Raw genomic sequence first — 27,793 nt, forward strand, 5'->3', positions numbered from 1 at the left:
GAGGCCCTTACAATGTTATGGGAGGAGATGGGGAATCATGGCCACAAATTGCAGTACAGTGACATGTCTCGCCTCAGTAGACAGGTGTCTCCAGAACTGAGGCAGGGGAGCCGCAGAGGCTGCAAGGACTATGGGGTGGGGCGGGGGGCAGGGTAGGGGGGGCAAAAGGACTCCCTGAAGCACGAGTGGGCTAAACGACAGCTTCCGCTTTGTCCAGCCCATGTCCTCATTGACAGAGACCCATAAGTTGTGCCAGGCTCAGCCAATATGATCACTATTTATTTAACAACAATTTAGACCGAGTGCCCATATATTTTTGTCAAACACAATTACCAATATAAACATCAACCTGCGTTGCTAAAACTGTGACACTTTTCAAGATTGTTCCAATATGAATGTGTGCGTCTTTTAAAGCCCCACAGTTGTAGTTGTGTAGAGGAAACACAAAGAGAGCTACTATGCTGTCACCAAAGACACAAACACCATGGCTTGCTTGTGAAGAATTCACTTTATTTTGTTCAACTCATAGTATATATCATCACAATTTTATTTCTGACCTCATGTACTAAAATAGTTTAGATCTTTTTTTACCACATTATGAAAGAAGACTCTTGGTTTTCCTTACTCTACTTTGTACAGTGGACAAAAAATAAAAGTAGTTTGGATAAGACGAGCAAGAGGCTGGACCTTAATTCTACTGTACAAAAACGTAGGTGCAGTATTTTTCCAGTTTTTAACTCAATCACATTATACAGAAAATACAGCAGGCTGTGCATTCACAGATTTACCACATAAAATAATTTTCAACTGAATTTATCAACCACACTTACGAAAAATATATTTATTGCAGGTTGTAACCATAGAAGATTTTGTGGTTTAGAAAAAAAAGATCAGTAGTACATTTTTATCCTTCATTTAGAAACGAAAAAGGTGACTTACTTTGTATCAAATGATATACATTTCTTAGTAGATAAATCAAAAATATTAGGTCAAGTTGCATCATACTAGAATAAGATTATGCTGTATGGTGGAAGAAAAGACAAGGTTTGAGGAATTTCTACAACATGTCTGAATGTCATGCATAACTAGAGCAAGGCTGAGGAAAGTACCTTCTTGTCAGACTTTCGGTCAAAGCAAAATGAGCAAAATAAAATATTTCAATGCCACATCATGTATGTTTATAAATCGGAGTGCTTTTGTTTTTAAACAGTCCCGATTATGAAGGGGCTGTCGTGGGTACAAAAAAGGCGAACAATAAATAGCAACCAGGAATTCTGAGAAGTGCCATTCTTTTTTTTTTTTTTTTTTTTTTTTTTTTTAAAGAGGCTTAGGATTTGAGAGCCCCGTGGTATTTTTGCGACCTGGAGAAAATCACGTTTTGAGACCATGCCTCTCGGGCTTGGATCACATCATCTGTGGTATTCCTGTATACCATACAAACAAATGTAATCAGTAATGACTTCCAAACAGTAACGTTTTGTTAAAAGTATCATTATGCTCAAACTCAACTTACACATTATATCTCAAAGAGCATCACGCTTAGAGGGCAGCAGTACTACACGAAGTCATGAATTCAATCCGAGACCATTTTTTTTTTAGTTTGTGTCCGGAACATGCACATGGAGAAGAATCCTGAATTAATCTTACAATGTACATCCCTACGCATCTCTGACAGTGACCAGATTCACCCAATCAGCTGCGTTGGAAAGAGTCTGTTCCAGTGAATCCATCCAATTTGTTCATGCAGTAATGCAGGCAGTCATGAGCACGGTGGCAAAGCACAATAGTCCTGGGTGCAGGCATGCGCTGTTATGCAGCGACTGCACCCGAGAACTACAACAAGGTTAATTGTGAGACATGAAAGCAGATGTTGGCTGAGTCAGCATATTGGGAGGACAGAAGAAGCCAAAGCAGAAGAGAAGAACAATAAACCCTACATGTAAATGAGGCATAGAAGTGAAGCCAAAATATCAGAATCTTACCTTTAAAATAAAGTTTCATCTGTAGCGTTCTATATAGTCATCTAAGAGTCACTCAATAACAAAAATACTAAGAAAAGAGTAAAACTCTGAACGTTCAGAAATCTCTCTCTTATTTTAAAAGAAAGTGGGTGCCCCATATTGGTAATGCCAGCAGCAGTTCAAAATGACCAGGGTATTCAAGGGTGGAACACTTTAGGCTGAATTAGTTTATGCTCTATTACGTATCTCGGTCGCTACAAGCACACTAAGGTAAGCTAATTGAGAGAATCTCAACCAAACGACCAAACTCAAAAAGCCTCTGGTATGTGGAGGGCTGTATCACCTTTGCACTGAATGAGTCCAATGGATAACTTGAATTGTATAATAACTACACATTAGATGTAATGACAAGAGTCCAAGAGAAGTCTAATACGGAAACCAATTAAACCAACAGAGATCTCCAGTCAAGAGTGTGTAAATAAATGAACACCTTTCAACATATGTTGTGAGAAGATGTCCTGCAGTAGCTACTTAACCGAGTGAAAATGCCAAGTTGATGAGAGCCACCCACCAGTGCTAGAAGATGCCTCACATTGTGGGTGCCCCGGATGCGCAGTTTGAAAACAGAAAACACCACCAACAAGCAGATAACATTGCTTTGAGCCAGATGCCACAGGAATATCACCGTTGATAATATATAAGTGGTGCGGCATGGTACCTCCACATTTCAGAAGTTCTGTATTTTTTGGTTAACTGCTGTAGTAAATTGCTTTGATAAAAAACGGAAGATGTATTTACTAGGGTGAGTGGGAATAGTGATGACCATATTTGATTGAAACAACCACTTTCAGTGACCAAGGCACCTTATTTAAAGTGGAAGAAGACATAAGAGCTTAGATCAGTTTGGCAGGCAAACTAACGTCAGAGACCAGAAATGCATTTCTAATTACCTGTGGGCTGCTGAACTGAATTACCAGTATATTGAATGCAGCAAGGCTTTCTGGTTTGTTTAATTGAACATAAGTTGTCTTTCTGTCTGGTATTATCATGTCTATGCATTTACCTACTTCCACTTTTCACTAATGTCTTTGACTCAAATCCACAAATCATAACTCAAATCTACAGCGTTCCTTGACTACTAGACTCCCATTATGTTACAACATTTTCATGTTTATATTTCTTTCGTAAAACACTGACACCAAACAGTTTCCTCCTGCAGCGCAAAAAAAATGTTGGCCCTGAACTCCTTTGAAAAAACTGCATTTCAAATTCTTCCTGAAAGAAAGCAAATTGAAATTCTAGTTGGAACAGATTGTGCCAGAAGAAAGGGAGCGGCACGGAAAAGGTAATGCCAACCAGCCGTTCCTTGCAATAACGGATTTCTCCATCCAGGCCCCAGGCTCCAGGGTGAAGACCTGTCTGGCAGTTTTGGAAATCAGGGCCCATTGTACGCAATATGTGTGTTGCAACAGGTAGCCGACGCAAGCTCCACAAAATCAAAGTGGTTTGGTCAAAAGTGCCAGCACTGAGGTCCAGTCAAGCATGCAGGCTACTCTTAATTAATTGTATTGTTATTAATTTCCAAACGTTTCGTTTTTAGGAAGCTCCCATGTATGTTCAGCTGAGGAACTTGAGATGTTAGAAACCGAAAGAAACCCTGGAAGGGTTTTGAATCCCATGTTCTTGCCAACGCCAACTGGATAGGGCAGGTGATCATATTCCGAAATTAGAACATGTTGTCCCAGAGGTCCCTGCTTCATCCTTTAACCTCAATTTCAGATTCCAAAGGTCCTGTCCTAGGCTGCCAAAATACATGTAGAAATTCACAGCTAGGGCAACCAGAACACCCTCGAAATTATGGAGTGTCAATGAAAGATGTGTTACAACAAAAAAACAGGTGTAAATATATATATATATACACACACACATATATATATATATGATTGCACCACACCTCCTCCTTGTCAAACATGAGCAAAACCAATTAGACTTGTTGGCCTGGGTATGGCTTTCATAGGCTGCTGAGCAAGAACATATGGCTGATGGTGCTTACTATAGCCGGCAAGCCAAAAGGACCATTGCTGAGATACAGTTGCCTAATCTGTGGCCATCTAGAACCAATATGGATTCACTGATGCAATGAGTCTATAAACCCACCTCGAAATTGACAAGGCAGTTAGTTTACTCAATGTGGTTCCAGAGTAGATTAACAATTACATCTTCCAAAAATATTGTAGCCACAGAAAGTATTGAAATGGGCCAAAATTAGAAAGCGGATGATGGTTTAGACCAAGAATATAAAGAAGAGGGTGGCAAAGTCCACGATGTTTCACACACCAGCAACTGTCTGTACTCCAGGATATTAGGAGGAGACAGACGAGGCAGTCTTTCAGCACTCTACTGTTTTGTCAAACACTGATTACACTGGGCACTCCACCAGGCCACCTTGGTTCATACAAATGGCAGTCAGCCTGTTGGGGGAAGGAGTTTTCCTCAACCCAAGATGGTGAGGGACTCATTATATTGGAGGGGCACATTGAGGAATCAGAAACACTTTTCCCCAAACAATGCCAATGTGGTGGGAATTCCGCTAACATGGCGGCAGCGAGTGTACAAGAAAAGGCACCAGAAACCCAGACAAGTAATATGCATTTAATGAAAGGCATAGCACAGCAGTTTGGCGCATAGTGCTTTGATTTTACTTTTGTATATTTGTGCATTATTGTGTCTAGCATTGAAACACTACTCAGTTGGGTCCAACCATTTCATATACCATCAAGGCAGTCATAACTGGTGCCTCTGGATGACTTCACAGTGTATATTCATGCATGCATGTTCTTTACCTGTCCCGAAGCAATTCTGAATATTATGTAGAAAATGATTTTTTTTTTTATTTTTAAATATGGTCTTATCCAAATGCCATATCTCTAACGTGCTATTAGATTGTTATCAAAATGGATTGAGACCAATACAGTAGGGGAAATAACTACATAAGCATTTGAGGGAAACTGGACCAAGGTTTACTAAAGAAACATTTGTGAACTGCAGGACAGATTTTTAGGTTTAAAATAAAAACGCCTGTGTTAGACTGCCATTACAAATGACTTCTCTGTTACCAAGGCAGGTTTAACTAACAACAGTGATATTTTTGCTCTTGAAATTGTATTTTTGTTAGGGACTATGAAAGGTACTAGATAAAGAGTACCTAATAATTGACCTATGCCTCTTCTATCAATCATGCGTGTGACATGATTCCAAAGCAGATGTGTGGTTCCCAGCTCCCTACCCATAAAATACCTGACGTTCTCATGAAACATCCAGCAGGTGGTTCAGTTTGCTAACCCCAGGCTATTAACTTACTTTCATGGATTTGATTAATAAATCACATTAAAAAAACTAGTAAAAATTCCCTTATCATAAAATGCAGGAAAAAATGTCCTTATAGCTTTTTAGGGAAGTGGTGCAACAGAGACGACATGCAAAATGTAAGTTGAAAACATGGGGCGCTGTGTGTCTTGCCATGTTGATCCCTGTGCGATACCTTGTGCCGGGTAACCGATATCTGCAATTTTTTATTTTATGGGGTACAGGATAGTAGGAATTTAAAATTGGAAAAAGATGACAGGGTTCAGTGTTCATTTTGGAGGATTAACAAATTGCATTTTAAACTCCATAAAATCTTTAAACATGAATATATGACCCCATAACGTTACTACCTTAGACACTTTTGCTGGTGTCCCCCGCCACCCCCAACCCTCCTTTGCACTTTGAGGTCTAACAGCAAAGGGACAAAAGTGGTCCTTTGAAGCTCCTCCTGTGCAGAATGCTGCATTATTTCAGAAGATTTGGAGTTTATTCAGTAACGTATCGGTCCCTGGCCAGAATTTAGCAGCTAAACACAAATAAAACGTCATATTCATAAACAGTAATAAAACTAGTATAATTCGCCAAACCCAGCAAAGACCAGGATTGAGGCTGCTAAATTGCTTCTGATTTCATTGTGCAAATTGGCAGTGTAGATTTAATATGCCTATATCTATATGCCCACAAACTCTCCTTAACTGACCTATTAATTTCTTCTGAGTATATGTATTTTGACCCCCCTCTTTAAAAAAAAAAAAGTAAATAATAATCTGACGTTTACAGTTGGGCAGACCTGTGTGAGATATAAGTGACAATACAGACCACGTTTCTCTTGAATGTGTCCCCGTCACAGTCTTAACCGGGCAAGGTTTAAGTAGTTGTCCCCTCTGACGCAAAACAACCTGTCTCAAGTAAAAGATCATTCACCTTGTGTGGCAACTTCCTTGGAGGAGACACGGACTCCAGTCTTTGCCTTTGACACAGAAGTTATTCACAATGTCACCCGTGTCCCTGAACTCTGCGGCACCGAACAGCACTCGCAGAGCTGGGGTCCCCTCTACCAGTTCCACAGCACAACTGGCCGGAGTGCTAGGAGTTTTAACACAAAATGCCCTTTTCAGCCCAGCAACAAAACATCTGTTTCCTTTGTAAAGTGAAATACAGTTCTACAGACAGGGGCATAATACTTGTTCTATCTCCACTCAGGCCTACTTACTCCAGTAACCAGTGAAAACAACAAATAGAATAGGCTATATCTCTATATGAACAATATAATGTACTTAACAGTAACAAAATATAAATTCATAATTTTTTATGTACAGTTTCTAGAAGAGAAAGATTTTCGTCATCATGGTATCTTAGTAACAAAAATAAAGCTTATACAGCAGCAATATTCATCAAAGCCTATGTTAATGCGATCTACTACTCTGGCTTGGGAGTGTCCACAATTACAACATTTTAGTAAAGCGGCTATGCACAGAAAAAAGGTCCATCTATAATTCCATGCTCTTGAAAGTGAAGGAGGAAATTTGTTGTAGCGATGACTGTTCTTTTAGTGGAAAGTTTTAAAAAAAGAGCCAGATGCGTATAATCCACTTCATTGAATAAACAATAGAAATTTTCTAACAAACTGTTCTGTTCCCTATAAAATGTCCAGATGCAATACTCGATTGTTGATATATTGGCAAATTATTCACATTAAAACGGTCGAAAACTTTCTTTAAGTTTCACCAAGTCCCTTGGTGGAGAATTGAATTGTGCAATTCGGTACACTGCGGCAGCCATAGTGATCCTCTAACGCCTGCTTTACGTTTGATTTCTAAAAGCTCTTGGCAGTATCCGGGTAAGGCTACCCACATCACGAACCATCAGATGGCCTTGCAGAAGAAGTCGACTTTTTACCAATAAAAGTCGTGTAGTTTTCAGAAGCTCAGAATATCTACATTCAGGAATATCTGCCCCAATGTACACATATGCCCTCACTAAATATGTACCCAAGATGATGTTCAGACTTGTAGAAACCAAGCCAATAGTTGCCATTTTACAACGGAATTTGTCCAAACAAACAGGACATTGAGACTCGCCTCCGCTGGGCTGCTAAAAGTCTTCAAAAGTCCGGACTACAACGGGCCCTTAAACTGGTTTCCAGACAGGTGTTGTCTGATGGAGGGCTTGGAACTTGCTGCGTCACCCAATTTTCGCCAGACGACCTGTGGAGAGAAGTATACATACGTCACTGACAGGGAAAATAAGGTAGCCTAACAATTTCTAAGCATCAAAATAGTAACTCTGTAGACAGCCAATCACAGGACAGTAATAGGAGGAGCCATGAGAAACCTATGAGCTGCACAGCCATTCAAGAAAGCGATAAACAGATGGTGGTGCACTTCACCTTTTCCTCTTTCTGTAATGACAACAGTATTTATCCACGACTACAGAATCTTTTTGTGTCTGTCCAGTGGTAACCCTTATCTTAGCTGAAAGTTCTACATGTTGGGTTTGATCCCAAAAATTCTGGGAAACATGACTTCTAATTTTACCCCTTTCGAAGCTCAAAGGCTCTTCCTGCCCTTCACTACAGTTTGATTCTTTTAATTCATGGCCTTCGCTTACCATCTGCTCTTTTCTGTTCATGTCACAGGGACATATGTCCACCCTCCCGTTGCCTTCCTGTGGTCCTGGCCCTCATGCTCCATGAATTGGAGAACATGGATGAAAGGGGACAAAGTAAGGTGCGGGCACAGGGACATCAATGAATCCGAAAGGCAGGGAGAAAAGAGAATAAAGGTCTGCATCCTTGCCCCGCCAGTCTTCCCAATGTGGTGCCACCCTTGTGTCCCCACCTAAGGAGGATTGCGACGATCCATTGTATGGTCCCTTGTTGAGGATGTCTGGGCAGGTTTGGTCTTTGCAGTGCATACATGCTGCTCTTAAGGCACTCTAGTGCAATTTGAGTACCTAGTGTAAAATGATAAAGTGAAGAGGTGGAAGTAAATATGGAGCACACTGAATAAGCAGATGGAAGAGGTTTATTCACTTAAACAGAGAAGGGAGAAGTAGGCCCTACAGGGTGCTTCCGTAATCTGTGGACAGAAAGACTGACACACTGTGGTAATGTAGAAGGTAGGAGAAGAGAATTGCAGTAGATATGGGAAGTACTTTGCAGGGGTCAAAGGAGGGTTTGAAGGAAATTAATTGTTTATGTTGTTTCTAAAGTGCAGCAGTTAGGAGGATAAGGATGAAAGAGGAATCGGGGAGTGACAATGAGTCAGAAAGTTAGGAGAGTGTGGAAGGAACTGAGCCTGCAAGAGATCCCATGCAAGCAGAATGTATGCAGACAGATTCTTGCCAGGCCCTTTGTTAAATGACTTATACATTTGCCTATAGGCCTGGGGTAGGCGAGATCTGGGGTGATTTTAAGCAGGGAGAGAATATCTGCAAAGGGCGCACACCCTCTTTTCCCCTAGTCTACATGCATTATGGCTGGACATAAATATTGATAACTGAGGGTCAGGTCGTGCACAAGGGAGTTTGCTTTGTATGGTGGAAGCAGGGTGATGGTTTCTGGAAATTTCACTACAGAACTCTGGCTCAACAGGTGACAGTAGAAACAAACCAAATACAGAAGATTGTGTCCAGGAGGGTTCTGGCTATCCAAGTGTAGGGCATCAAGGAGATACTTACAAGACGCACTAAACAATCCACAGTTCGTCAATGTGTCACAAACTGGATTCTCAGGAGGAGTGCAACTCATACAGAAGGTGCAGTGACACAAGGGCTCAGAACAAATTCTTCAGCCACCCAACCAGCTGTGGAGAGGCCTATTTTCCCTGCTTGCTTTTGGAAACATGAGACCTTTGCTACGCCATGTATCTTTATTTATTATGCCGCAGAGATCTCCCCACTCACTTGATGTTGGGATGCGTGTCAGTGGCCAACACCCACCTGAGCCTGAATTTAACAGGCCTGTGTACTCTATTTCTTCATAGCATTTGTACATCGCTTGTTACCCCCTATGTGGGGTGCTGAAGCACATACTCGCACTAGTAGTATGCTACACATGTGGGTATAGGGTTAGAAATGTGTTGTCCTTGCATATCCTGTTGTGCATTGCGCCTGGAAAGACAGAAGCAAGCCCATCAACCTAGAGGGAGCAACAGGGCTGCTTGTCAACAAACAGTGACTATGGCAGGGTCTGCAGAGGGAAGAGACAGGATAATGAAATGGGTGGGGCTGGTGGATTTTACTACGGAAGATCTTACAAATGTCATGATGGCTACTACTAGCCAGGACAGGATTCACAAAAGTACCATGCTTGGATCTGAGAAGATGGGCTGAGAATTCCAACTTACTGGTATTTGCATGGAGACGGGTGTCTCTCTCTCAGTATCTCAATATTTAAAAAAATAAAAAAATAACTGCATATTAGAATTATGGTTTAATTGCAACGCTTTCAGAATGTAATCAGTTTAGCACTCTGTAATCAAGGCCACTGGAATTATGTGGTTCTGCGTCTGCTGTGTTTTCCACATCATTGCGGATTGACCGCATTTGCCACATAACCCATCATCTGCTGCATAATTTGCAGAATTTGTATTTTAAAAACAGAAGTATTTCTAGCTCACATGAATCAAAAGTTACCACAAAAACAGCAACACATCTAACTGCACCGTAGAAGGCTTTTTGCAAACGTCCACTGGTCAACTTTCAATTGCCTTTTGCTATATTTGAGTGTAAACTGTTAATAACGATGTGGAACCTTTGTCCAGACAAAATAATGTTGTACTACTGTCACAAAATGTGGCACATTACGCTGAATAATGTATCTTTTCTTGCTGCATACTTTAGTCAAACACGTTGCGTAATTTGGCCCTCCCTTACAGTGGCCCGGGCTATAATCTCTGCCTCAGCTAATCTGTTCCAGCAGCAGTACCTACACACCTTCAGCACTGACAGAAACTACAAATAAAAAATATACTCTCAGAGACTCCTCCAAGACTTGGAAGAAACTTGAGCCTGGTGATCGTAAGCCAGACATACCAAGTTGATTTTCTAGTTTATCTAGTATGTCTTTGTTAAAACCCAGAGAGCAGTGGCAACAGAGGAGCAAAGTTTTTGGCACAAAGCCTCCTTTCCTTACAAAAGGCTACAGAATAGTTGCTTTGCCCTTGGGTGGATTCAACGTGAAGTAATTGAAAGTATCAGTTCATAACAGTTCGTGTATAAGGATTAAAAAGAGAGAAACGAAAATAAATTAAATACTCTTGTTAAATGCCAGCAAAACAATTTTGAAATGTGTTTATAAACTAGCCAGTGAGGGTTTACTGCATCAGTGCCAGCCGTTAAACATGCTCACGTGCTCCTTGTCATAATGGAGCCAGCCAATGAACGGACAGCCCTTTAAGTACGTTGTTTATCTGTGGAAACTTCCACATCTACCGGGTTTCACGTTGCCTACAAGCATGTGTGCTCTTCCAGGAGTAACACTTCAAGAGCTGAAGTAGATATTCTAGGAAAAAATGTTTTTAAATATGGTTGTTCACAGATGAAAGTGAATCACTTTATTGCCTCCAGACATGGCTTCTATCGGGAACACCTGCCTGGTTGCTGGCTTTTAAGATGTTTGTTTGTATAAAGTTTTACTTTCTTCCATCTGGCTACAGTACTCCAATAAGAAACATTTTAAGAGCATTATTGTAAGAATGTGCTAACTTGTCAGTTGTATCTTTTTACGTATTAATTGTAGTGGCAAGTTTTTAGATAAGAAACCAAATGAAACAGAACATTTGCACGTTATTGCATGACGAAAATGTCAAATCCTTCTTTCTTAAACTGTTATTCAAAGTTTCGCCACTAACATACCCTATTCAAGCTTCCCGCCTTGATTTAATTTTTATCTTCAGCCCACCGAATCTGTTGTCCTTTGGACTCAGCATGCTCCTACAATCTACACACACGACATTGCTCTTTTTAAATCTGGTTACATTTTTTTCAAAAAGTCATCTACGAAGTCTTGAAGCATTTTCACCTAATAAATATATCGAATCACAACCGGATTTTAATCTGCCCTTCTTAGTAAAACAGCAGGAAGTGATCACTGTCATATCCCTATATTGACTCTACTCCATTTTTCACTACTGATGCTAGACAGTGCACATAGCAACACGAGAATCCTTAATATATATTGGAATGTCTACTTCAACCATGCCAATTTAATTTCCAAATATATGTAGATAACCCTAAAACACCCGAGCCTAAAACTTTACTTTAGAAAGTTCTTGGGTCTAGGAATTATCTGAATGATCCAATAGGCAACCCAAACCACAAAAGCAAGACTTTCCGATTGAATCATGTGGTGCTCAGATCGCAAATAGGTACACCAGGACACATAAGGAGCAACCATCAAAGGGAGAAGGTTATTCTCTAGAAAGAGCAGTTTAAGTATTGTGGGTGGTGAAGAACCACGATTTAAGTGGTCTAGAGAATCACTTGATTCAAAGTATCCTTCCAGCTATATCATCCCCACTCTTTCTACATCATCAGCCACAAAGCGGCGATTCACAACTGGCAAAAGCTAGATAGCAGGACTTCTGATGTAAGTAATATTATAAATAAAGAATACATTACAAGTGGGGGACTGAACTCTACAACATTTATAGAAAAATAGCAATTCAGTTCAAAGGTCTGTAATAAGAAAGGGGTTTGGGAAATTTAGCAAACTAAACCCAGAAAGGCAATAACAATATAAGAGTTTTCGGAGATGGAAACATTAGGGGCTCTCTCAATGAACGAAAAAGTTCAGGACTCTGGAATTTTCTTCAAATTTAAGTTAATTGGTGAAAAGTATAATCTGACATGAGAAAACCCAGAGAGAATGAGAAACATTTAGGCACTCAAAGGTTTTAAATACAGAAGTGTTATTAAATAGTTTAGCTGTTGTGTTATTAGCATGTGAAAGGTGCCACAAGAGATTTTTTTTCAACCTCATGAACATACAGTTATTTTTCTAGCAAGATTTATCAGAATCAGTGGTGACATTCCTTCAAAACCTACTCTCTTCATTAACCAGTGGTTTTTCCTATACAGTAGAGTAAAATTGTGGAAGGACTCTTTTGGTTCTACCTATAATTGAACAGCAATCTGTAAGACACTGGGTTGTCAGTTGCGAGAGGTGGAACACCCACTCAAATAATAAACACAATATCTGTCAGGGTGAACCACAACTTCACCACATATTCCGATGCTTAACCCTTGGAAGTTTGCAAAAAAAGCAGCCAGGATTAACTTATAGGCAACGTGTAAGGTATTTATGTAGCACCCAAACAGTAATAAAGTGAAAACACAGCACAAGAAAAATCCCAAATCAATTTAGAAAAATAGAAACAGAAAGACACAAATATGATCAGTAGAACCAGAGATCATAGTTTTTAAATTTTAGGTGAAAATAGCGACAAAGTGTCACATGTGTTTGTCTAGTTGCATGGACTTGAGAAAATTCACTAGTTTGGACCAACAGCAATGGAATTCTGGTCAGATACATGGAATTAGTTCATCACGCTGAAGAGTTACCTTCTAAAATCAGTGTGAAGAGTACCATTCGCGTTGGCAGGGGCCATGAGGAGGACGTTGTTGGTACGACAAGCAGGTCCCTACTAGAGCTTCATGTTGATGGTTGTTGCAGGTGGCCAATTCTTGCCATGAAGAGGTCACTTTGCGATCACAAGGAGCCCAAAATGTTTGTTTCTCCACCTTTTCTTCAATAGGAGTACACTGTGGCCAGCCAAGGGCCCAGGACCTGGCAGGCTTCTCTCAGGACTGACTCCGGCAGAGGCAAGCAGCAGGGCTCCAGCAGATCCAGTTGGTGCTAGTCAGCTGAGTAGTTGCAGGAAGGCCTCTGGAAGCATGTGTTCCTGTACTCCGAACTTTCAACGGGCTGAGAAGGTCAGCCCATTGAAACTTGGGAGTCATTTCTGGGGAGCCTGGGCTCGAGGCATGCAGGTCCAATCCTTCTTCTTCAGACAGCAGGGCAGTCCTTTTTCTGAATCTTCCACAGGTCCAGGAGTGTTCCTATCCTCATGAGAGGTTCTGAAGGTGCCATTTGTATCCCCAGCCTATAGGAGGGGGATGTCCCTTTTATCTAACCTCCCCCCTTTCCTGGGTTTGGCTCTACAGTGTCTAGGGTAACAAAGGGCATGCCTAGGTGTGAGCTGTATGTGTCAGTTGAGGGGCAGGGAAGGTAGTCCTTAGAATTCAGGAAAAAGGAGGGTAACCCCTGAGGCCATCCCTTTGAAGCTCAGGAAGGCCAAGCCTCAACTCCCCAGCTCATCATACTCTGGAGAGCAACACCCTGCCCCACACCCAAGGCACTTTTGCCTACATGTCTGGAAGGAATAAACAAAACACCACAGGGGAACCACTCATGGGCATGTGACCCTGAACACTGGTTGGGAGGCACATTTGGTTTAAACAGACAAATGCTACCCTTCAAAAACCGGCTTTTCAGAATAATAACTTAAAATGTTACTTTACATCTATAGGGGATTTTAACTTACAATTCATTTCATGTAAACAGCATTTATCTATCTGGCCCCAAGCTGAAGTTGGAACTTATTCAGTGAAATAAGGTGAACCAATGTTAGTCTATAGGAGAGCTAACATTACGGCATTACATTATAGCAGTAAAAAACAACATTATGAGTTTTTTCCTGCCAAGACATGTAAAACAAACTCACATGGCCTACTTTTGAAATATAATGCACATTACCCAATGAGCCTACCTTGGAGGGTGACTATAAGTATTGGAAATTAAGGTTTTGCCTGTTAAAAGGTTATTTTACCAGTTCACAAATTTAAAAGCACACTACAGGCTGCAGTGGCAGGCCTGAGGCATGTTTTACAGTGCTACTTTAGGGAGTGGCACATTAGGTGCTGCAACCTACTTATAGCATATAACTTACAGACCCTGGGTGTATATAGTAACATTTACTAGGGAAATTAAATAGAGCAATCAGGTTTATGACAATTTTACCATGCTTAAAGGAGACAACCAAAGCACTTTACCACTGGTTAGCAGTGAAAAACTGCTGAGTCTTAAAAGCCCACAAAACAGCTTCAGTAAAGGAAGGCAAACAAATGTATACCCTGCAGAAAGAGACCCGTCCAACATAAGCTGTCATGACAGAATCATAAGTAGAACAATTTTCTATAAAAGCAGATTAAAGTGCAGGCACAAACAGAAACATTTTTGTTCTGTAAAAATGCTTCCATATAATGTCTCGTACCTCACTTCCTCAATCATCCTTGCTTCTCAGGGCACACTTTTACCATCATCCATCCTTCACCCTGGCACATTTTCCCAGTCATGTCTTCTTCACTCCAGTTCGTGCATGATCCCTCTGATGCCTTTGCTTCACGACTTGTCAATAACACCCCTTCTGCTTCACATACACTGCCTTCTTGATCCCTTCTGCTTCACACTCTCCAAATATCGAAGGAAATTCTACCCTATCACTCTGTGGGTTCATTGCTACTCATTAAGCAACATCCACCTGCATTTAATGTTGTACATATGGGTCACAATCATTTGAAGTTTACTTTTAACTGATAGGAAAAGTATTATTCCATTTTTGGTTCCCGTTTTGTTCACTTGCGATGGGAGTTGAAGGGGGAGAGTGAGGACAGCTTCCAATAACCGTTTCTAAAATCTCCCTTACACTATCTTCTGACACTCCTTCATGCCCTTTGTTCACTCACACGATACAAACCGCTTACAGACATTCCACTTTCCCTCGGCTGAGTACTACCTTTTTCTTGACAGTGCAGTTCTCAACTTTTTCATTCATCTCATCTCTGTACACTTTACACCTTGTCCTAACACTCCTGCCTTCCTGGCAATCTGTCTCTGAATTCATTAGTATGGCTCCCTGCACTGAAGCAAGCTGGTGTGCGGACAGTAGATATCTAATCTTATGGTTAATCAGTCTGTCTGTACATCTCTTCTTTCGTTCAACTCTCTTGAGCTTGAGCAGAACCCGAGAAATTCTATTATCACAACCTCAACTCCCCAAACTCAAAGAAGCTCTTCTTGACTTCTAATTTTCTGCTTCATTCTCAGTTATAGCTCATCATCACACCCCTCGGATCCATCGAACCAATAAGCTTCATATAACCTTGCTGCTTCCCCGATGCGAGTTTCCAGCTGGTCAAGTTGCACCAGCATGTATTTTTCTAGGTGGCTTGATTTAAATGCAGTTAAAAAGATTTCTGCATTTGAATCATGGCATTAACAATGTTGTTAATAAAGTTAAGTTAATGTGTTTGCACACAGTCGAAATCCAATGTAACACGATTAACAGTGCACTTGGTTTTGATCAGGGTGGTCTAGGACAAAATTCCATGAACAACCGGTCATAAGAATGTTCTAGAATATGACATACTTTATTTCTCCAACATCAGTATTCATGGAACAAGTGTTTTCAAATGCCTTCAACTCGATGTACATCAATCCAGAAGGAAGAGGGCAGCCCCGCCTCCATACACAAAGATTCACTGGTATCTCTGAGGATGGAGGTATTTTTCTCTTTCTGCGAAGACGAACAGAGAGCTCATTCCATGATCATGAATTATGGCCAGGGTTAGTGTTCGTCCTTGTGTTGGTGGAGTTCATGCGAGCTCAACACATTCAAGCAATTCCAGGGGTCCATCCAAACATCATAGGTCAACTAATGCCAGCATAAGTGCTAGCATCTCTTGCAGTGATTACGCTACTGCAATCTGGGCAGCACCAAGTGCACTTTGCAGAAGCCATGGGTAAGAGTACGCACTCTGCACCTGCAAAGCTCAGTGGGTTTGGTATTTATTGCTGAGAGCTCTGTGCAGCATACAGTTCACAGGTTCAGAGTTAACTTAGCATATTGCAGTCCAAAATGAGCGCCTGAGGTTGCAAAGTTGTGCCATGTCATGTACGATACCTCCAGCCAGCTCTGACTATATTGTCAACAGTAAGTGACAAACTACAAACATAAAACTGCAAAGTGCTATTTTAAAAAAAGGACAGGAATGCTTACAGTTTAACAAGTTACATGGGACCACTTAATGGCTAGAAGTACTACAGTATAACGACCATTAAAATTGTATTAAATGCTCGGTGCACTCGGCTTGGCATATAAATGCATTAAAAAGACTAGGATTTTAGTATCGTAATATAATTAGTAATTTTCTTCACCGTTAATATGCTTTTGTTTTCTTGTGGTATTTAAAAACTTGAGTCAAAGAATAACAAACCACCTCCACCAACTCATTAAACGGCATCCAGAAATTGCACCAAATCTGACTTGTTAGTAACCTGAGAGATGTGCCCATGCACTAAGGTCAACTAGAAAAAGAAGGAAACTTATTAACCAGGTCCTCCTGCACAGTCCTCAGAGCTACAATGATGCAACCAAAAGTCTTAAAAAGAATCTTGCAAAGCCATGCAAGTGGTTTATGGGATAGCATGTAAAGATTACTTATGTGAACAGCCTCGGCATGTGGCACAAAGCCACATCAATGATCAACACATTAGGAGACGGGAACATCGTATCCCTTCCTCTCATCACCTCAAGAAAAAGAGACAACATTTTTAGTTTATAAGGAGTAAGGAGTAAGGAACTACTTATAGAGAAATATTAATTAATTTGCTATTCAGTGGAGTATCCACTGACTTTGCAGCTTGAATCCATTGGTTAAGAGCGATGTTAGGCGATGGATCGGTTGGATTTTAGGATGGGTAATGTTTTTTTCACTATGCTTCACGGAACAATCATTCTGTGAATAAGTGATGCTTTTTGTATACGAGAGTGTCTGCTACAATTTATTTCAGGTAAACTACATTTGAAACTTGTAGTTCATTCGTCAGTATGTCCAAGATACCTTGCGACACCTCCTACAAAGCAACAATGGTCCTTGTTTTGCCAGGGAATTTTATAATGTACAGTAAGACGTTTCCATACATCACAATAAGTATTGCTTTTTCTTTTTTTTAAATCGTATGTATGTCTAGCTGCCTATGCTGTGGATAATAAGCATGAGACTGACCAAAACATATTTAGGTCCCTTACGTTTGTGTCAGAGAATCGGTATAGGGCATATTCATAAATGTAAATTATGGGCGAAAATATCTTATTTGTGCCAGGAATTCCCAGAAATTCCCAGTAGCTTTTAATACATTGACAACTGCAAATGTTTTCGCCATATCTATGGAGAAATCTGCATTAGCAAATCCCCATCAAGGATTGAGAAGTGGGTGTTCCTAAGCATGATGTGACTAGGACGTTTTGGAAGTCCAACAAATATATATGTTTGCAGGGCATTTCCATACTTTGATCCAAAAGTCTTTGCACCCTTGAAAAGGTCAAAGATTTGCTCCAGCCAAGGGCTGGAGTAACTGAAGTTTCAGTATGAAAAGGGGATTGGATGTCCCCCAGATTTGTAGGGGTGTAGGGGAAAACTTTCTCTCCACAGGTTAAAAATGTTTTCGAGTGTAGAAAAAACATGTCCAACATACACAATAGCCTCTATTCTCCAGTGTAGTATTCTACACTATGTTAAGAAATGCCCAACAGGAAAAGGAGCCTGAAATAATTGTCACTTGACACTCCCAGTACTATACCATGAAACCTGGGCCTAGTGCAGTGATTCAGGTATAAAACTGGGACCATTTGTGAATGGGGGAAAAAGTAAAAGTATGAATAGAGTCTTAAATGTGTGCTAAGTAGATTTCTCTAAACAGGTGTACAAACATACAGTTTTGTTGCATCCTTCACTTCTTTACAGTTATGCAAAGTTCTTCTCCCCTGCCATCCAGATGAATATTTTTCTCAGAGTTGATCTCATGTATATTTAAGGGTAACAAAAAAATGGCGCTACAGAACATTCGGATAAGCAGTTAGTTGTGCGTAGAAAAGCTCCACAAAAATTGCCTTGTAAAGAAAAATTATGCATTCTATGCCCAACAAACAATTGTGCTGCAAAAATGTGCATGACATGAAAAGCACTCCACGTGTCACATTTGGCTTTGCCGGGCTCTATTTGCATGAAAATTGTATCTCTTTACAGAAAAAACACTATGAGCAGACAAAAGCCAATGTAAATCACCAAGCCAAGTACAGAAAGAATCTTGAAAACTTTGTAGTTGGAAAACATACTTTGCACTGCCCTTGTCTAACCTAAAGTACATCTTAAAGCCTGTGTGAAAACCCCTCTGGTGCTATGACATGGGAATACTATACTGGCTTCTCTAGTGCCACCAGCATGGGGAGGCTGTTTTATCCAAGAGCCCTGAATAAGGTCCCAGCACCAGACAAAGGCAAGGAAAATATTAATTGTGTTTCGTTTTGCGCAAATTATAGCATCTGCCTTGCTTCTGGCTAGTCCAAACCAGTGTGTCCAGTACTGGAACGTGCAACCCAGGTGCCAGAGTTCCTCCAACAGTATCCAATGAAGAAGCAACAGATTAAGTCATTCATGTGTGCCAGCTTTTTACATGCAGAGAATGCAACCCTGGTTTTGGTCTGAATTAAAGGATTTAACAGTTGTATGACAGAATATAGAGTTTAAAAATATCAACATTCCAAGAAAAAAGAATGTGTAAAGAATATCGCCTACAAAATTATGAAGACTGTATGTAAAGTCCAAAACTGAGTGAAATATGCTGTGGAGCAGAATTACAACAAACAATAAGGGAAATATATTGAAAAATCAATATTATTACCATTATGTATATTTTATTCAAAATATTTAATTACTAAATAATATAATGAAACATAGACATCGTTTTAATAAGTCATTTAGATATATTCTTTTAAAAATATAAAAATGTTCGTACATTTTTAAAAACATTACATTGAAAATATGAAGAATAGCTTGAAATAAAAAATTAAACATAAAAAACAAAAAAAGGATCTTATTTAAATATTACAATATCAAAATAGTTATAGTTATTGTTGTGAACTAAATATATAAGTAATAACTATATTTACACACTCAAATATAAAGTATTATATAAACAGTTTAAAATAAAATATATTGGTAATATCTAAATTTAAAATTAATTAACATTAAGAAAAACTTACATCAAACCTAATTAAAAAATATCTAATAAAATACATGATAAAAGCCTTACATTTTTAAGAACAAATGTTAAAAAAAAGACATAACACTTGTGAAAGGAGTCAGACTGACTTCGGTAACTCCAATTTAAGCAAAAGAAGGAAAAGTGTTGGACTTTGGCTTGATATAATTCCCACTTCAACGCAAGCAAAAGGAGGGAAAATATTTGGAAAGTTATATCTACGATTCCAATTCCTAACCATTTAAAAAAAAAATTATACCCAACAACATAAAATTATTCAAACATATTTAAAATAATGTAATTGACAAAACAAAATGAAATACAAAAATAATTTTCAAATTAAAAAAAAAATTCAAATAAACATCCCTTCCTACTGCGTAAGAAAAAACCAAACCAAAAATGTTCAAAATATATATATTTTTTTTAAAACAATAACACTAAAATGGTAACTAAGGTGAACAAAACAATTAAAACAAATAATAATATAAAATGAAAGAAAGAATCTAGAATTAAGCCATTTCCTATCATTAATATTACTGCTTTGTAGAAAACCACACAGAATAATTCCTAGAATGTATTGTTAATGTAATTACTTGTAGGTGCTTCTGCAGGCAACCTGTGCCCATAGGGGTAAAACAGAAGTTGAATATAATGAACAATTTTATGAAACAATACAAGAAAAATATTGCAAATGAGTTTGAAACAACTTTTTAAGGCACCATTACGGGTCCAAAAATAGAGAATTGTTAGTACATAGGGGGAGCACAGGAAAATGCGTCTACCTTTGTGGCACTCCTGGCAGGAGTGTGCAGCAGAGACCAACTATCAAAGATTAACAGCCCAAACATGGTGAAATATGCTGCTTCCGGTTACTCCTAAGACCAAAGAGGTAGCCACTACTAGCACAGAGAAAATCTCTTGCTGTCAGATGAAAGGGGGGGATTCACTTGTGGTGGAGGGTGCACCAACCCCACCAACCAACCTACTAGATGCCCACAGCTCTCATCACAATGCCCCTAAACCTTCAGCCCACATTCCCAGTACCACAAGCTATGACAACCAAAGTCCCTGGGCACTCACTGGGAGATTTGTGTACTGCAGCTCAGAGCAGAATACTATGCTTGTACATGCATAACATATATTTAAAATGGGACATGTATATAAGTTTCTGGATACTTGAAAGAACTCTCCAGGAAATAATATCCTTCAGATGAAAACAGCAGAAGATCCTCCAAATGTGTGAGCAACAATCCATATGCTAGACCAAATGTGAGATTTTCCATTATAGCCAAGACACTGCAGTATGATAGGCAGGAAGTGTTACTGAGAGAGTAAATTCCAGCTGTCTTGTCCTCAAACCCATTTTTGCAGTCAAAAGAGAGTTTACTGTAATGCTCATTGACAAGAATATACTGATTATTCTGCAGCTACACAGACAATTTATAAACATAATGAAAACCATCAGTGTCCTTACGTTGCACATTTCTCGAACAATTGCCTTTTCTTTTTCACTGAGGTCTTCTTCATATGTGTCTTGCATTTGCCGGTCCAAATTTTCATGCACTTCAAGGACCTATGTAAAATTAAATATATTTCACAATCACCTATTGTTAAACACATATTCTAATCACAGAAAATGGTAAAAAATTATATCAGTAACTAAGGTGCACTATCAATACCATGCATATTTAGGGTGAGAAGAGAAGGATGACAGTATTGGAATTTTTTTAAGTACTTTCATCACAGGTTCACTCCATTGTTACTGATGATGTACTCTGCAGCACATAATTAAAATTCTGAGGATTTCGAACACATCAAGATTTTGTGGCTGATTGCGAGTTCGGCAGACAGGAAGATCTGTCGGCTGAACTTCCGACGGGGAGGTTGCCGCCTTGCCGGCGACCTCTCTGCCAGCCCCATTATGACTTTCCCGCTGGGCTGACCAGCAGAAACCAAGATTTCCACCGGTCAGCCCAGTGGAAAAGTTGTCGCAGCATTGTCACCAGTTCATAATAGAGCTGGTGGCAATGCTGCCACCCGCAGGGGGCACCAGCATCCTCGCGATGAGCACTGTCTGCACAGCACAGCAGACAGTGCGCGTTACGAGAGTACTGGGCAGGAGGACCCCTGTACTGCCCATGCTGTGGCCATGGGCAGGGCAAGGGGCCCCCCTGTGATCCCCTGCACCTGTTTTCCGCCAGGCTTTTCATGGCAGTGAAAGTGTGTCTATGGGGGGCGTAGATGTGCAGTGGGTGCACCAAAGGACAGCCCATCTGCTCCCGTCCTCAGCCAGAACCCCTGCCTGTTTGCTGACAATGCAGATCACATTCTCCATAGCTCAACTCCAGCTACTTAACCCACCTCCAAGTAAGCATTGTGAGCCTTCGATCAGGCCTGATGGTATCTATTTAATTTGGTATAATTGCAAACAGGATGTAGGAAACATCAAACTTCAAACTAATAACATCATAGAACCCACCACGATCAGGGGCAAATGTGAGTGGCAGATGTTGCTTCTGAACCTCAGGTCACTGCCAAAACATAGCTCCTACTACTGTAAGATTAGCAACCAGAAGTTGTATTTATTACTGAGACATGGTTAAGAGAAGATTCCATGCTGGATGTAGCAACGTTTCTCCCACAAGGATATGCTACCACAAGGTGTGGCTGCGAAGGAAAAAAGGGTGGGGGTTAGCCATATTCTTCAAAGTCGAACTAAAAGGACAATTAACACCAATAAAGATTCCTGGAAGTTAAAGTGTGCTCTTTTTCTCTCAAGCTTTCTACCTTTTCAGATATAGTGATATACCACACCCCAGGCCAGCTACTGAATTTAGTCAAGCACCCCCAGAGCTAATAGCAAAACGTAGCCTACAGAAGGCTAATTTCACATGACTGGGTGATCTCAATCTACACTTCGATAATGACAGTAATGAAAGTGTAAAAAACCTTATTCAAGATCTAGCCGGCATTCAGGTGATTCAATCGTGAGACATCCTAACCATGAATTGGGCCACCTGCTAGATCCCAAACTCTCTAACAGCAGTGATTTGACAAAAACTGTTCCCATTTCAATATACTGGTCCGACCACCACATAGTGCCATTATCCTTGCACATAATTATGCACAAACCTAAACTGACCCTTTCAACCAAGCAAAGTCGATGCTGGTCTAAACTCGACACTGCATGGTGGGAAAGTTTCCTAGTGGAATCCATCCCCACAATGGAAGCGTAACTGGAAAAAGATATAACAATTTTGAGAGCTGGCACCGCAGCTACCTGGATGCCTTGGTCCCCATGAAACTTCGAGGGCTTAGCAGTCTGACAGGACACATCCCTTGGTTCTCACCTAAACTCTTGGAACTAAAAAAGGAAGATAAAAAGCTTGAAAGAGCTTGGAGGAAAACATATGATGGGCCTAGTGAGGCATCAATCAAGAAAGCTATGAAAAGATACTAATATGCAATAAGAGAAGCAAGAGTCTTATTTTAGTGCTAAAATAGAAAATGCCCTCGACTCATCAAAAGAATTATTCAAGCTAGTGAACAGCCTAACAAAACCAAACAAGAGCCAAACATGCCCGCCCTCCTTCAGAAGAGTGCTGCAACATGCTTGCAAACTTATCTAGGAAAAGTGAATAACATTTTTGTCTCTCTACCCAAAGATGGTACTCTTAACACATCAGTTGCAGCAATCCGGGCTAAAATGAAACTGCTGATCTTCCCACCAATTAAAAATGAGGTCACTAAGGAGATTCTTAGAACTATTAAATCACTGCTCGACCCAGGCCCCCGTTATACTCAGGAAATGAGGTAATACAATCTTGTCCATACTGACGGACATTTTTAACAACCCAAAGCAAAGCGGCCCTGTTCCCTCTGCATGGAAACACGCTGTGGTTAGACTTCTTCTGTAAAAGCCCTCAGCAGATCTCCTTCATGCGGAGAGCTATCGCCCCACCTCCTTCCTTCCAGGGCTCAGTAAGCCCCTTGAGATGTATATTAATAGGCGCCTGTCTTCCTTTTTGGAGGTGCATGAAATCTTACATCCAACCAAAACAGGGTTCAGACTAAGCAGCAGCACGGAAACTGCCTTCTTAGTTGTAACTGAAGAATTAAAAGTCATCTTCGATCAAGGCAGCTCAGCAGCAATGATTCTGCTGGATCTGAACATGACCTTTGACACTGTGCCACACCTTGTTCTAATTCAGAAGCTGGAAGAGGTAGGAATTGCGGGAGACTATCTCAAATGACTTGACGCATTTCTTGAAAACAGGAATTTTCAGGTTGAGGAGGAATTGATGCTTTGAACAATCTACTCCCTAAAGTGTGGAGTGTCACAGGGCGCCTCCCTAAGCCCCATGCTCTTCAACTTATATGTACTCCCACTGCACGTACACAGTCTTGCACGGGTATCCTATGCAGATGACACACAGATAGTCATCTCACTCACCTTGGACACAAATAAAACCTTCAATCAATTAAACACCTTTATGAAATAGGTAACAAACTGAATGGACACTGGCTGTTTGAAACTGAACAGGAAAAAAACAGAGGTTTTAGTTGTAAGGAACAACCTCTCCCAGTGGATGGAACTTAACTGGCCTGATTGCCTCTGTCCAATTCCTTCACCCTCCCCCGCAGTTAAGAGCCTTGGATTTTGGATCGATGATAGGTTAACCATGGAGATTTAGGACAAGAAACTGGCTGCCTGCTGTTTTGAACTTCTGAGAACCCTGAGAAAATTGCTAAGTTTGATCCCGGCCCAATTGAGAATAGTGGTTGTGTAGGGATGGGTCAACTCATGTCTGGACTACAGCAATTCTCTCTACTTGGGCAGACTCGGGTATGTGACAAGACAACCTCGAGTATTCCAGAACGCTGCTGCGCAGATTCACTACAAAATTCCAAAGCACCAATCAGCTGCACCAGTGTTAGCAGCCTTGCTCTGGTTACAGATGCAGAAGAGAATTAACTTCAAAACACTCTGTTTGGTCCATTGTGCCATTCCTAGGAAAGGTTCTCAGCTAATTCAGCATCTAGTGATTCCTCATACTCAGAGAAGACTATGCTCTGAGGGTCTCCTTCTACTTCAGGTGCAAAGGATCAAGAGAGCAGGATGCCGAGATAGCTCCATTACATATCTGGCACCACAGCTTTGGAACGCTCTTCTTGCATATATTAGACTAAACCAATCGGAACTTAGCTTTAGAAAGAAGTTGAAACCCTCCCTAGTCTAGTTCAGTTCAGGGCATGGTAGCATTACCGTTGGCTATGTTTGTTACCAGTGATGGGAGGCCCATTGGGGTGCCGTGCTCTCTATAAATACCGAAGAACAGAATAAAATAGAATAAGGGGAGAGTGACTGTTAATCCCTTAGAAGGCAAGGTATGAGGTCTTCCTAGAATGGAGTTTGTATGAGGCTATGTTTTTTTTTAATTATTATCTTTAATACTGATTGAGCACATCTCTGTTTTCTTTTGTGAGGATTCTCTTAGGGTGAATTGCAATTCTGGCCAAGGAGAGGTTCTAATCCACAGTTTATGGCCTTTCCAAATGACTGGAATATCAATATGAAGAATGGTATGAACACGGTGGGTTACCTATTATCATACTAATGAAATTGATGACAGATACACCTAGAGTCATCACCTGTAATTTCAAACTTTTGTTAAAAAATACACAAAATTGTCAACTCAACTACTAAGTGGCAGGATGACGCCAGTCTTGTAATTCCATAGCCGATATGAAGCTCTGAATTAATATTTCCACATATGGGAAGGAAGTTGGGGAACAGTTTATTTTCTCCATAAATTAGGAAGATTTACCAAGAACATGTTTTATTGCCACAAGCAATTTGGATCGTTAATTTCGGCATTTAGACAACTGCTCAGAACTCCAGAATCCAAGCCAGACCTGCTAGTCTGAGTGAATGGACAGGTCTCCAGGCAAGAGGCAGCGAGGTTTAACGCATGTGAACTTCCCCAACATACCAGTATTAAAGCATTATCTATAGAGCTAGAGCTAGGCTTTCCACTGGAAGGGGATACGTTTGTAATTTAAAAAAAATAAAAATGACCAAGTCTGTATTAATATTACAACAGTCAGTTTGACCAAAGAATGAAATGAAGTATGGGAAGAGACCTAATCTAATTGTTCATATTGTGGATGCCTTCCTCCAGAGTACAATTCTACCTACATAAAACATATTCGACTTTGTTGTGTTCTTGGGTTAAAATGCCATTTGCTGATGCCCTAAAAATTCATAAAGCAGCGGTCTCCCAAGTGGTCTCTTGGTTTCATACTATAATCTAATTGCTCCATTTTTCTATTCAGGCTTGGCAACTTTCTTACTGAGATGTCAAAAAGAAAGTGATAATTCTCTTCATGAAAGTTTCTGGGCCTTTGTGAAACACTCAAACTTCAACAATTCCCTTGAACAATCAGACAAGTTGGAAAAATTATCCAGAGTCTTGAATCTTTAGCAGTAGTTTTGGATTTGGTCAAAGTGCCTGGAGAAAAGATAGGTAAATGACAGAAAGGAGAAATGGACATGATAGTAGAAGGTGAGAAGAAATAGGGAATGGTGGGACTCTTGGTGAGACTGGAGAAGTGTTAAAAATTTGACAGGTAAGCAAGTGCATTTGTCGAAAGTAAGAAAACTCAGTAGTTTAAGGTATCTTTCATAATGTTTGTGTAATCCCTGTTTCAAAGATTTGTATGTGAACAGAAAACTCTGTGCTCTATGGTTCAGAAGGTCAAAAACAAACGAGCTACACTTACCCAAGTAATAACAGCTGTTTTCGAAAGCACTGTGAGACAATTCAGTTTGTGGAGTCAGCTATGAGTGCTGTCAATATGCATAACTTCTTCCTGTGACTGTTATAGGAAATAATTACCCCTACTACATTCTACACTGCATTTGCTTGCTAGGTTTAAGGGAAGTCCCAGTCATTCATTTCTTTTTACCTTAAATGTCTACTGACACATTTTACTTCATCCTATTCTTCATGTCAAATGATGCTCTGAAAGTGCAGATACATCGTCTTATGTATTTTGTTGTGGCCCCTTATTTAAATATAATATTAACAGTAAACTTTGCCTATATCTACCTCATCCGTTCTCAGCCTGTGAATTTATGAATAGTATTTGTAGTGCACATCAGCTACTTGTGGGTAGCCTGGTAATGTGCATTGTTAGTAGTCCACTGTTCCCTTTCTCCTCACTTTCTCATCTCTCCAAGGTTTCTTCTCTTCCTCTTCACCACATCATTTAAAAGTTTACTTTCAGCATGCAGCTATATAAAATGTTTGAATGCACTTCTGTTTTGCATAATGAGCAGCAATCATGCAGTTTGTTTCCAGAGCTGCACTAAGCCTGCACTGAGGGAACTGGGGTAGAAGACAGAGTGAACCGCGGATGTTAGGAGGTGGGATAGGGGACAACTGAGTGTTCTGGGAATGAAAAAGGGCTACTAGATGGGTGTTTGTGGTTTATCAAGGGTACGATTTCTGGCTTGCAAAGTAGGGAATACAGCTCTCAGAAGTAATAAATCACAAAAGAGAAAAAATGTGTTTTTTAGCTGGGCTCCTTTGGCTTGAACTGTCAATGGCTCATAGGTAAAGTAAATGAAAGAGACATTTAAAAAAAAAATGTTGTTCAATCAATTTGGTAGTCATAGCAAAAAGAAATAAAGGTATTGTTGTGGGTCAATGAAACTACCAAGATGATTGTTTTTCGATGTAAAACAGAATAGAGACCATATAATGAACATAAACAAGAGATCTAAAAAGTTGGATGAAACTTTAAGTTTAGAGCAGGCAGCAAATCTGGGTGCAAAGATGGCTGCCCAGCCTTATTTATCATTTACATTCCTTGTCTTACTCCCTTATTACCAGTGTTGTCCGCATCAGATTAATAACCCTTTCATATCTACAAAATGCATTTGCAATCCTCCTTCCTGGGTAGTCCCATGACATTCACTGTGCTGTAGTCTTTAATAGTTCAGCAAGCACTAATGTGACACTTATGACAATACAACCGCTCAAGAGCTAGAACCTCAAATACAATGTGTGATTTGTCTATGCAATACGTTGGCAGGCAGGGATACAATCTTTGCAAACAAGGGTAATACCACAAAAATGGTCTTACTTAGGAGTGAGGACTATGTGTCACAGCAGGCACTCAGTAAGTCAAGGTGTTCTCTGAATGATAGATGCTAAGCTAATGTCCATTTAAGCCAGATGGATACCAGCGATGCATCTGCCCTCCATACACGATGGCACCAATGTACACTGCATTGGCACACACTCCCTGGAACCAATACCCAACTGCAAGCACAATGTTCTTAGCCACGTAT

General features: G+C 40.2%; 1 protein-coding gene across 2 annotated transcripts in view; it reads right to left on the reverse strand.

Moving 5' to 3' along the window:
• Nucleotides 1-489: 489 nt before the first annotated feature.
• Nucleotides 490-27,793, reverse strand: part of CCDC85C (coiled-coil domain containing 85C) — a 284,535-nt gene continuing 257,231 nt past the window's right edge. For both annotated transcript variants that reach the window (XM_069208293.1, XM_069208292.1), the window contains 2 exons: nt 20,909-21,007; nt 490-7,534 (listed from right to left, as the gene is read on the reverse strand). In XM_069208293.1, coding sequence (XP_069064394.1) covers nt 7,445-7,534; nt 20,909-21,007 — 189 coding nt within the window. In that variant the 3' untranslated portion in view covers nt 490-7,444. The remainder of the gene's footprint in view (nt 7,535-20,908; nt 21,008-27,793) is intronic.

Source organism: Pleurodeles waltl, chromosome 9 (assembly GCF_031143425.1).
Source record: "Pleurodeles waltl isolate 20211129_DDA chromosome 9, aPleWal1.hap1.20221129, whole genome shotgun sequence".
Taxonomy (NCBI): domain Eukaryota; kingdom Metazoa; phylum Chordata; class Amphibia; order Caudata; family Salamandridae; genus Pleurodeles; species Pleurodeles waltl.